This window comes from Porites lutea, chromosome 3, assembly GCF_958299795.1.
Source record: "Porites lutea chromosome 3, jaPorLute2.1, whole genome shotgun sequence".
In the NCBI taxonomy this organism is placed as follows: Eukaryota; Metazoa; Cnidaria; class Anthozoa; order Scleractinia; family Poritidae; genus Porites; species Porites lutea.
This window is the reverse complement of record NC_133203.1, coordinates 41,816,762-41,828,984: the sequence shown is the minus strand read 5'-3', so window position 1 is coordinate 41,828,984 and position 12,223 is coordinate 41,816,762. Positions and strand designations below refer to the sequence as shown.

General features: G+C 37.4%; 1 protein-coding gene and 1 long non-coding RNA gene across 2 annotated transcripts; one reads left to right on the top strand and one right to left on the bottom strand.

The window, feature by feature from the left end:
* Positions 1 to 874: 874 nt before the first annotated feature.
* LOC140929750 (uncharacterized) lies at positions 875 to 4,980 on the bottom strand. The gene is made up of 2 exons (XR_012164783.1): positions 4,741 to 4,980; positions 875 to 1,055 (listed from the first exon to the last, which is right to left on the bottom strand). It is a non-coding gene; the product is annotated as an uncharacterized lncRNA (long non-coding RNA).
* Positions 4,981 to 5,074: 94 nt separating this feature from the next.
* On the top strand, positions 5,075 to 12,014 carry LOC140929749 (3-hydroxyisobutyrate dehydrogenase, mitochondrial-like). Its single transcript, XM_073379463.1, has 8 exons — positions 5,075 to 5,150; positions 5,238 to 5,254; positions 6,367 to 6,572; positions 7,319 to 7,363; positions 8,012 to 8,133; positions 9,061 to 9,194; positions 9,804 to 10,037; positions 10,719 to 12,014. Exons 1-8 carry the CDS (start codon positions 5,075 to 5,077, stop codon positions 10,875 to 10,877), a joined length of 993 nt encoding a protein of 330 aa, XP_073235564.1. The 3' UTR covers positions 10,878 to 12,014.
* The last annotated feature ends 209 nt before the right edge of the window (positions 12,015 to 12,223 follow it).

The window sequence follows — 12,223 nt, the reverse complement described above, 5'->3', positions numbered from 1 at the left end:
ACTGCATGACTACATCTTCATTGCAGTAAGATTGTTGAGGTTAACGTTGGCTGCAATTACCTTCACAAGTTGTTCTTGCAGCTGAAGCCATTATCACAGCATTCAGAGGTTCATAAATAAAAAAAATCGTTTAAGAGCTTTTTTGTACATTCTCAAAGTTTACTTGTGCTGGGAAAACTCCCATAAGCGGCTTTTAACCCTTTACCACTAGTGGCCGCGTATGAGAAGCTAGCCTGTGAACAGGCTCTCTGATCTGTTTGGGGAAAAATAGCGCTCGACTAAAGGCCTGTTCACAGGCGAATGAGAAGCATTCTCGTAATCTCCAGTTACAAACTGCCTTTTCGCATCCAAAACATGTCCGCTTACATGAGATTCCACCGTAAGGCCCAGTTCAAACCTTGATCTTTTCATGTACCGAACTTAATACCTATTTAGGTCGACCAAATCATATAAGCTCGACGGTTGATTTAGACGTAGAACTTAAATAGTCAGAGTCAATTCATTTTCACGATGTTCAGTGGTCCAAAATGCTTGCAAGTGAAAATAAATATTAGGAATTTATGCATTAGGTTCGGCACATGAAAAGTTCAACGTTTGAGACGAAGTCGCACCACAGTCAAAATTCCCATGCGGGCCACTTGATCTTAATTCATTGGTCGACTTAAATTAGACATGTCAAACTTAATTCGTAGATCTCTTCATGTACTTAATTATTACGATTACGCGCGTGTAAGTGCTGCAATGCTCGTGGGCTGTACTGTAGGTTCGGTACATAAAAAGATTGACGTTTGAACTGGTCCTTATAGCTTTTTACACCTCTTTCAGTCAAAATACAAAACCGTCCTTGAACAAAATAATGCATTACATTAAGAACTTGTTCTCAGTTTTGGAATTGTTTATTCCTCTCTTTGTGTCCACTTAGAATTCCTTTAGGTCCACAATGCTTTTCATAATCTTGATTTCTCCTTTACATACAAAAAAAACTCTTGGAAAGTTTTGAGATTGTGGCTGTACTTTCTTGTGTGCTTTCTTTCAATCCAGATCAGCTTTTATCCCTGTAAGAAAAGTTAAGGATCTGAAATTAGATGAAAAATAGGGAAGTGGTTTTGGTTTATTTGTTTCAGTATGACAGCACTGTTTCATTGTTTGGGCAGAGTTAGACACTGTGACTTTCCCTTTATTCTAATGAGGCACTAGTGCTTTAAATGTCACCATTTCAATCTTTTAAGGGTAGTGAATTGAACTGGTTTTACTGCGCTTTTCAAAAATATGCGAACTCTGAAGTTCAAAAGCTGCCTTCACAATTGCGTTTTTTGCTAGCGTCAATCATAATTACGATCACAAGCAATGAACCTTGAAACACAGGAACACACACAATGGATGGAAATTCACCAATCACAGACCATTACCTTTTGAACCCGTTGAAGTAAACTTCTGTTTCCTAAGAGGTCCTCTAAGATAATTGACAGCAAAATGCAAACATCAGTTGGCTTTTAAACTTCAGAATTGGCGTGTTTTTGAAAAGTGCAGTAAAGCAGTTTACGCTGGGATAGGGTATAGTAATCTAGGGTAAGCTTAGTCTGCTACACAGCTGTTTTAAGTGTCGTCACGCAACACTCCTTAGTGGGGAGGAGCGTTGCGTGATGACACTAAAAACGGCTGTGTAGTGTGTAGCAGACTGGGGTAAGCTCACTTGGAAAAAAGTGGTTGTGTGGGACTTAAGTGGATATGCAAGCACAAATGGAATTGTTGGGGGGGGGGGGTGGTAGTGGGAGTGAAAGCCAAGATCGGGGAACTCACAATGCTAAACAACATATTTTCTGGATTTGAAAGTAAAGAGGGAGTTGCATTTTATCTCGATGTTTGTTTTACTGTCCCTTCACTGATTTTGAGCAATCAAAAATACAAATATATCATTAAAATAAATCATACATGTACTCTTCAACTGCTTCTCATTGAAATAACAAGTCCAAAAAAATTCCCTCACAGCCGACATTTTATCACTTCAATCAAAAACAGCATCTAAGGAGTTTTAAACAGGTCAAGTGGAAAATAGAATACAATCAGAGGCAAATCCAGAAAATTCAGAAAGCTGGGGAAGAGGCTTATGGTGGACTAGTTTTATACATGTAGATACTATTTAACCATTAGTCGCCAAAGGCCACGTGAATATCAGCGAATAGTCACCAGGACCAAGTCTTGGTGACTACTCACCAATATTCACGTCGCCTGAGGTGACTAATATTGTTTTAGTATAATTACATTGATGATTATTCCAGAACATAAAATTATTGATCAATTTCCGACTCCGAAACATCAGCAAATCTGGCTGCCATCCATTTTAAAAACTGCTAGCCTTCAATGTTATAATCACCGCACAGTGATTATATTGGGATGAAGTGAAGCTCCTAGCCAATCATAGTGCTCTATTTTCAATAATCATCAATGTAATTATACTAATTATTGATTAAAGAACTCTGGGAGCATAAGCGTCCAGAAATGAAGGCTCTGAAAGATCAAATTTAAAAGAACCCTTTAGGAACTAAACAAAAATTCAGTCAAGGGGGAGAGGGAGGGGTTGGGAAACCTTGGCTCCATCTGCTAAATCCACTGATGTCAATTCAAAGCCCATGTCCCCCCAAAAGGTCCCATAAATCAGGGCTTCAGTAAGCACCAATGACCAATGAAGTCCACTACTTTGCTTAGAGAAGTTGGCAATTTTTTTCCAAAAAGAAGAAGCAACGAAAAAAGATATCATACATGTACATGTAAAATCTGAATGAACCCATAATAAAGGCACACTGGTTTATGTTATGCTTTGGTTATATAAATGCTGCATTTCAGTCATTTTTTCACATTTTTTGTAGGTTTTTACAGACTTTGTTCATGTGCAAATGCATGTTTATCATCATTTGTTCATTGCTTATGAAAGTTGATTTAGCCTGCGAAAACATCCGTTTCTCCTTGCTCTTCACCGCTGGGGACGTTTGCGAACATCTGTGACTCAGCGACAGATATTCCATACTGATGACGTAAAATCTGTCTTGAATCCAGTCAGAAGTGCTGATTGGTCGATGGAGTAGTTACATTGTTTTAGCTATTGTTTACGAATGACAGACAAAAGGCCACAAAGCCCGAATGTAAACACGAAGAAACTCTAACAAAACAGTTAATATTTGTGGAATATAGTCTTTTCTAGAAGAAGCATTTGAGTTTTGCTAGAGCTCGTTGGCAGATGAACACAACACTTTACCAAAATCGACCATAAGCAGGGCTTCTGATATTTCGCGTGGTCACGGAGCCACGAAATTCAGGTAAATCTGCAAAATCCTGTGAAATTCACAAAAACACGAAAAATACTGCGAAATTCGGTAGAAATCTTATCAAATAAATGTTTGTACAACATATTTGAAACTTATTTCAGCTATTGGGGCTAGTTACTTGCCGTAAACTTGCAAATTTATCAAGTAGAACTTTGTCACTGAAACGTGCAAACATCATCCCGAAACTACCAGGTGTAGATTATGTTGCGAATAACTGGGCACTAGCCATGATGTTAAAGGCTTTGCCATTGGTTCATTTCTGGAACGTATTGTTGTTGAAAGAGCAAATGATGACCTCTCTTAGAAAAATTTGTCTTGCAAATAACCACAAAATTGGCCGTTTTTTACCAATTGCTTTTTGGTGAAGTTTGCCCCAAAAACTCCCGCAAAATTACCGCAAAATCGGCCAATTTTTCCTTGAACTTTGTCCCTAAAAATCCTGCGAAAAATGGGACTTTTTCTTCCGTGACCTATCAGAAGCCCTTACAAATTCATATTTGGAACCCATGACTACCGGATTTATTATGCAAACATTGATTTGTGTCATCAGCATGGAATTTCTGTCACTGAGTCGCAGACGTTCCTATGCACGAAACGTCCCAGCGGTGAAGAGCGCGGAGAAACGGATGTTTTCGCGGGCTAAAGTTGATTGTGTGGCCTACAAATTGAAACTTTCATGGAAACTACAATTTCTTTGATGAAAAACACGCCCTTATGATGGCTTTGAAATTTCAAAATTTTGTGGGGGAGCCCAGTCCCAGACCCAACTAAAAAAAAGGGAGTAACGTTCCGGGTTGAGGTCTGTGTTGGCTTTACAATAGCCCCAGTTACTATTAATTTAAACATTAATCACAACTATAACAAAATTCTCAAATCTGATTGGCTATCAACTGTCCTGATCTCAGCGCTAATAGGACAGTGTGACGGGAGAGTACGCATCATGCCTTAGTAATTGAACAGAATGCACCATCGCAGTCACGCCCTTAAATGGCTTTTTTACAATGCTAGCAAAAAATTCTTGTAATTTCTTGTGTTTTAATTTTAGAAAAGCCTAAAATATCACAAATTTTGTCATAGTTACGGCGGGTTTAAAATACAGGTCACTTTTCCACAGGTCAGAGTACTGGTCACCATGATACAGATAAATGAATAGAAAATTTAAGGTGTCTCCTAGCCCTCATCTCTTAACAAAATGCTCTATTAGATCGAGCGGAAACTGTGTGGTTTGGTAATTTATGATATCGATGTGACTTGAACCAGACCCGGCCTTTACATACTAAAATGTTATGTAAGCAATAAACTTTCTCCCTTTTTCAATGCTGTCTACTTCTCCATCTCTTTACGTTGTAAGAGTGGACCCCAGGACAGGGATCCTCATATTAATATGAGAACGCCAATATAGTTTTGAAGAAAGTACCTTTTTCATGGTTTTGGTGAAGTGTCTTCTTGCCCAGGTACCACTGCAGATTCAGAGGAAACTTCTATCTCTTTTTGTGTGGCAATTATAGCGGCGTTTGCCAATCTCTTTTCACGCAAAGCAAGGTAATTCCTTCCGGTGAAAACCAACAGATAAACTGATGCTGCCATACAGGTAAAAGCAACTGATTTTTGAAGAACATCCGCAACTTTGGACAAGGTTGCCATCTTGCAGGGACAAAAAGATCAAAATTGCGGTGCGGCCAGCGGTGTTGGTGAAGAGAAACGTTGTGTAAGATGCATTAAGGTTCCAATTTGTTCGAGTTTGGGGAAAAATGGCAACAATTTGTAGAGGTAGTTTTGTTCTTCGATCTTTGGTTCGAAGAGCAGTTTTCTGTCGATTATATTCAAGTAAGTTTGTGCAATTGATATTGAAGAAGTTTTTGCCTCGATTTAGGCTTCCAAAACTCTAACCGGAGGGTTATGATCTTTTTGCAGATGGCGGTTCGTCTCAGGTGAAGTAAAATTTTTTTGTTTGATATCCATCGTTTTACACGTGGAAGCCAGCAATAGGCTGAAGTACATTCGTAATCTTCAATGGAGAATTAATGGTTTTCACTCCAGACTCTTTGCTCCCACTTGGCTGTTCCAAAAGGAAGGATTCATAGAAAAACTTCTTTGTAATTTCATTCGGTCATTGTTCCATCTTGATCAAGTCTCAACGTAACCTTGGACTTCTGAAAATGGGCGCAAAATTTCTGGCTTCAAAAGATTTGAAAGAAACGCTTTAACGAACCCGTTAATGTTATAATAGCTGCCGGACCTTATTTTTTTCATAACAGAAAACGAAAAATGTAACAACTTGAGGAATGCCTTTGGGGGGCGTGTGAGGGGGCTGGGCAGATAAGGGCCATTGAGGGGGAAAATGCCACTGCATTGAATTGGATTCCAGTCTGAGCCAGATTGCGACAAAAAAAATGCAAGATGCAGTCAATAGCACTAGATTGAATTGACATGTCAGAATTTGTAAAACTGCAGAAACACAAATGAAATGAGACTGGGAATGAGAAGATCAATAATTAATGTTACAGGTCAAAAATTGAACAGGTTAACAGTTTTTTAACCTAGGTTGATTCTCAATTTCCTTTGTCTACCAACCCTGATTATTCATGAATTAGGGCTAGGAGTCAAAGGAAATTGAGAATCAACCTAGGTTAAAGAAATTTAACCTGAATTTATTTTGACCTGTAACATCAACACTATGCCTGGAGTAGTTGTTGAAGTCAAAAATAAAATAGCTAAAGACGAAAGCAGCTATCGGTGGTGTTTTTTACCAATTAAATAGCAAGGTCATGCTCAGAATATCTGAACCACATACTACTATCGATTGTTATCGATCTTTGTCAATAGATAACAGTAAATAATTTATTTTCTCTGTGACTTTGATTGTTATACATGTATATTCCTGATAACAATTGAAGTCACAGAAAAAAAATAACCCTGAAATTATCAAAATTTGAGAAGACTTCTTGCCAGTCCGAGATTTACAGAAAAGGCTGATTTACTCCGAGACGCATCATTTTTGATCAACCATTCCAAACCACTAAATCTTTTTCCTGTATTTTAGGAGGAACCAATTATTGGTTTTATAGGACTTGGAAATATGGGCAGTCCTATGGCAAAGAATCTTTTAGATGCAGGACACCAGGTGCTTGTCCATGATGTGATGCCTGAGGCTGTTGTTGATCTCAGAGAACTGGGTGCTGCAACAGCTGCTACGCCCAGTGAGGTGGCATCCAAGACCTCAAAAATTGTCACCATGTTACCATCGAGGTATGTTTACTTTAGTTAATTTTTGTTATTTACAGTTGAATTCTTTAGACACTCTGGTTATGTTTGGTAATAGAAACACTCCTGGTAGGACATGCTGGTCAAAATGGAATTTTGAGCAGTTTCTTTTACACGCTTTGGTCTAAACAGGACAAATTCAGATACTTAGTTTACTCAGCTACCCCAATGGGATGCATATTTGTTACAGCTGGCGACCACAGATGTATTGCAGTCAACTCTGTCTAAGACAGTAGAGATTCCAGCCCTCCTGATTTGGTCGGGAGTCTCCTGATTTAATGTGTTGCCTCCCGCTTGCCTGATTTTTATCAGATTCACCCAATTTATCATGAAATTCTGAAAACAAAAAATTGCTTGTCTGCAATCTAAGTGTAAAATATTAGTATTACACTTTCCTATCCTATAATGTCTCACCCAGTCTCTACATCGAACACCACTGCAGTGTCAAAATGCAGAAAATGCCGCTTGAGAGAAATTAAATTCGTCAAATTTCCTGGTGGGGCAAAACCCCCAGACCCCCCCCCCCCCCCCCTCAACTAGAGGTTGGAATCTCTGCAGAGACACACACTTTTGGGACCAGTAGTAAGTGTCTGTGTAAGAGTGATGTCCAACTAAAGAGTCAAATACAGGGGCTAAAGGAAGGCAGTGTTCTTTAGGTGTTTGTCTTATAGAGTTGTCCATTAAGAGAGAGTTGATTGTAATTGAGGCTTTTCTGTTTCTTATTCTTACAGCCCTCATGTCAAAGAAGTATACTGTGGTGAAAATGGGATCCTCAGGTATGTTACAGGAAAAAATCTAAAAAATAATGAGTCTATTGTATCATAAAGGAGTAGTAAGTTTGATTGGGTTGGTACCTTAAGACTAGTAATATTCTTCTCATGAAGAACTGCTACTTCATATCTATGTAACTCTTCTGAATTTAGTGAACAACAAATCTCTATAGCTTGCCTCATCTCCTGAATATAGGTGGCTGTTGAGCTTTTCTGTACTTTAGTTTGAACTATAACCTTAAATTTTTCTCAAGTCCAAAAAATATGGTGTGTCCAATTCACATAATCTGTGATTTAAGGCATAAGTACTCTATATTGGATTCTTGGTAAAGAAAAAACGTTTATCATGACAGTCATGTAGGCAACTACAAAAATGATTGGCACACTATATCTGTAGGTGGTAATTGCACATTTGGGGTATAAGCTGGGTTGACTGATGATGAGGTGGGTGGGTGGTCAGCAGCACAGCAGTGCTACAGAGAAAGTCTCGAGATTGCAGATCACTGGAGGTTGGCATCCATTCTACCCCATCATGATTAGGCATATTAACAAAATTTGAAAATATAAATATGATTATGCTGCCAAATGGTAGGTGATTTCCAGAATTTTAGCTCAGGTAATCAAGTGATACATATATGTACCTTTTTGCTTCAGTGCTGTGAAACCAGGATCATTGTTGATTGACACCAGTACAATAGAACCTGCTGTTGCCAAGGAAGTGGGAGAACTGGTACAGAGCAAAGGAGCAGTATTTTTGGATGCACCAGTCTCAGGAGGTCCTAAAAGCTTATTTTTGTTAACCAATGCAACATTATTGTTAATAGGAAATTACATGGCATGCCATAGTGGACAAGGGCATTTGCCCCAAAATCTTCTTGTAATTAATTATTTATTAAATCTTTTGCTACCATGGACAACTCCAGTAAAGGAAGGTAGCTATTAGCACAAGTTTAGGCTATTTAGGTTCTTACTTTCTGAAGAAAAAGTACAATCTAAGAGTATTTAGTGGTTCAGCTTATTCCTCATATAAAATCAGCATACCAAATTAGAAGCCATGTACAGTTGTTCTTTAAAAGTGGACATTAGTCTTCGGTGAAGAACTGTGTTTAAGTTGTATTATTGTATCTATAACAATTTTATTTGATTTTAAAATTTAAAATCAAATAAAATTGTTATAGATATATTTAATATTGGCGTTTACATTGCAGTTGGAGTGACAAGATGTGTCCAAAGAGGATGTGGAATGTTGACTTATCTTATTTGCCGAAGTGTACAAAATTTTTTCTTAGACTTAACAAAATATGAACTTGTTTCAAATTTTAGTCTAAACAGTTTCTTACATAGAGGGTGCCTAAATGTCAAATTTTAGCCTAACAGGTTCTTAGTTGCGGGGTTTTACTGTCCCTTTTTTATGAAAATCATAACCAACATGTATATTGCTATTTCAGCATTATGCTATTTTTGGAACTTTTTTTTAATTTGATGGTAGATCCACACTGGATCTTATTGCAGAGGCTTTCCAGCAACATTTACTGAAAAAGCTGTAGGTACAAAATGCAATCTGGAAACAACCACATTCCTACTGAAAATTTCAGGATTCTACAAATCATTGGCACTAACTGCTCAAGTGTCTTAATTATTTTCTTTAAAACTCCACCTATCAAGAACCTACTCTCAATTGATAATTCCCTTTGTAATCCCAGGTGTAACAGCAGCTAAAGGTGGAACTTTAACATTCATGGTTGGAGGTGAAGAGGAAGCTTATGAACAAGCAGCAAAATTATTACAACACATGGGGAAGAATGTGATTCACACGGGACCATCTGGTACGGGTCAGGTGAGATAAATAAAAGTCTTTTGTTTTGATCCTTCTGAACAAAAAAAGGAAGCACTGGAGGAACATTTATTCTTAGCAGAGCTAAAGCAGGGCTGTGATCTACATGTACCCACACCCATGGCCCCTCAAAAAATTTGCCTTGTAATGTTGAAACTTCGTGATTAGCAACACAGATTAGTTTTTGGGCTCCTTTTAATTTTTCCTAGGGCACAGCCTTGATTGAAATTAGAGCAATAATAATCTAAAAATAATAACTGCAAAAACAAATTTTATTTAAGTGGAGATGATCTCTCTGAGAGTAACAGTAATTAACTTGCCCCACTTCTGCCCATGTTGCTGTTATAGTAAAATTATTCTTTTATTATTTTTGCAGTATTGTATTAAAAAAAATCTCTCTAGAATACATAGTATTGTTACTGCTGTCAAGTAAACCATCCTCCCCTTTCTAAATTTCCTCGATCCACCCCTGATTTGGAATGTTTGCTGGGGAAAAAAGAGAAGTTGTTGACAAAGTCCAGCTACATAAATTTTACTGGTCTTTTTTGAACGTCATTTGCGTTAAAGAATTTTTTACTAGAGAGTTATTCATAGCCTGATAATTTTTTCCAGGCTGCTAAGATCTGTAACAATTTACTACTTGCTGTGAGTATGATTGGAGTATCAGAAGCTATCAATCTTGGAATTCGCCTTGGCTTGGAACCAGAAATGATTGCACAAGTGATCAACACAAGCTCAGGGCGATGTTGGTCAAGTGATACTTACAACCCATGCCCCGGAATTATTGAGGGCATTCCTTCAAGTAATAATTATCAGGGAGGTTTTGCATCACAACTTATGACAAAGGTGAGCAGAGGTGATTTTTTGGCAAACTTATTTTTTGGGCACATGCATCAATTTATTTGAAGTACATTGAATAACACACAACCATGAAAGAATTTGCTCATTTAAGTAAGAAGCTGCAATAAAAGCTTCAGAGCAGTTATTGTTTGTGGACTAAGGCATTGGTTTCAACTTTGGAAGAATTTGTAAGGTGCACCATTCAAGTCTTGTCAAATTCAGTGTGCTGAAGACAATTTCCAAGGAAACAAAACATTGGGCATTCCTTAAATTGGAAATTGTGATGTACTACTGCTTAGTGCAAAGTCACTCATTCGTCAAATGAAGGCTCCTGAATAGTTGATCTGGTTCTGTTATCAATCACAATTTGATACTAACTGTTTCTCTTAATTTTGTATCACAAAGGAAGATGAGTTCAGTTGGTGGAATTTCTTTTCTTCTGCAGGATCTTTGGCCTTATTGTATCTTAAGTCATTCAGACAACTGTCAAATTCAGTGTACTGTTTACTGAAACAAAACGTTGAGTAATCCTTGGGTTTTAAAGAAAAATATTAGGCCTAAATTCTTTGGAGAAAATTATGATTTACTGCTGTTCTTCAAATGAAGGCCCACTGAATACAAATCATGATTTGATACTCTTTGTAACATTAAGAAAGATGAGTTGAATTGTTTTTTTTTCTGATGTAGGATCTTGGACTTGCTCAGAGTGCAGCCACATCAACCCAGACTCCAACGCCAATGGGCTCATTGGCTCATCAGATCTACAGAATAATGTGTAACAAGGGATATGCCAAGCTGGACTTCTCATCTGTGTTTCAGTACCTCAAGGAAAATAATAATCATTAACTTATTCTAAATTTTTTTTGTGTATGTGTGTGTTTATTATCCTAATGCTTATGTCTCAACCCAGTCACTTGCGTAGTCTTATATGGCAATCTGTCTTTAAGTCATGTACGCGTGTGGTCCACAATGTTATGTTGTGATCATTATTTTGATTGACCTTTTTGGCACTACTTTCACTTGGCACTATTAAGTCTTTTGTATTAGAAAAAAACCAAAGTTTACATTTTCTGTGCTGGATAATATTTCTGGCTCTCTGGAGAGTGGAAGGAATGAAAAAATGTAGGGACAGCTTTACCATAATTTTCACCTTTCACATGCCACCTATGTTTGCTTTCTGTATTGCTTCTTCTTTCTCTTTTGCAACTTTCTTTTCGTTTCTGAAGCCACCTTTCTCCACATGCTCTAAGAATTAAAACCCGTGTCTAGTTAGGATTATAATGACTTCTTTCATTTTGCAACTCACTGACAGAATTTCGTTAAAGTTTTGCTCTGAAATTTGGGTCACTTAGTGTGAGCTAAAAATAAAAGGCATCTGTTTAATGTAGTGACCGTTTTCAGGATCAGGCAGCATAAATTGTTCACTGCTCTGCTTATAGTACTGATGCCCTTTTTATTGGCTAGGGAATAATGTAACTGTTAAACCCTGTCTGCCTGGTGCAGATAGAAATCAACCTTGTTTCCAGGTTGCAAATTTTAAGTACAATGAAGTAACAGTGTTTTGTTTTACTAGCTTGTATGACTAGTGTTAACCAGTGTAAAGGGTGTGCCCGTCCCCTTCTTGCATGCCTTTATTCCCCCTTTTAAATGCTGTAGTGTATGCAGATACGTTCTTAGTATGTCAACTGAGTGGTTTCTCCTAATGCAAATAAGAGACCAAAGCATACAACAAAACCATGAAGCAATTTTCCATCTGAGTAATTCGTCTTTATGGATAAAATAGTGTGCCCAGATGTAAAGATGCTCTTAAATATTTTGTGTATGAATTTTTTAAGTACAAATTAAAGTAAAGAAGGAGGGCAGAGAAATTCTTAGTATCAGAATTAATGGTAGTTCTAACATTTGTTAGATCATAGGTCAACTAAACTATTATTTATACTGTAAAACTAGGTGTATAATTGGAATTGGAATTGGAATTGGGAATGCAAATAAATAAACTTACAGTGTACATTTGTGCAAATATGAATGCTTTGGTTCGCCTATTGTAATTTTCACTCTATTGTAAGCTATCTGAAATGGATTAAGGTATTATTTGTCTATAAGCTAATTTTGAAATATTCCGAGGCTGGTTATCAAAGTGACATCAAAAAATCCAGTATAATTACTGATGTTAATAGTAAACCCAGATGTTT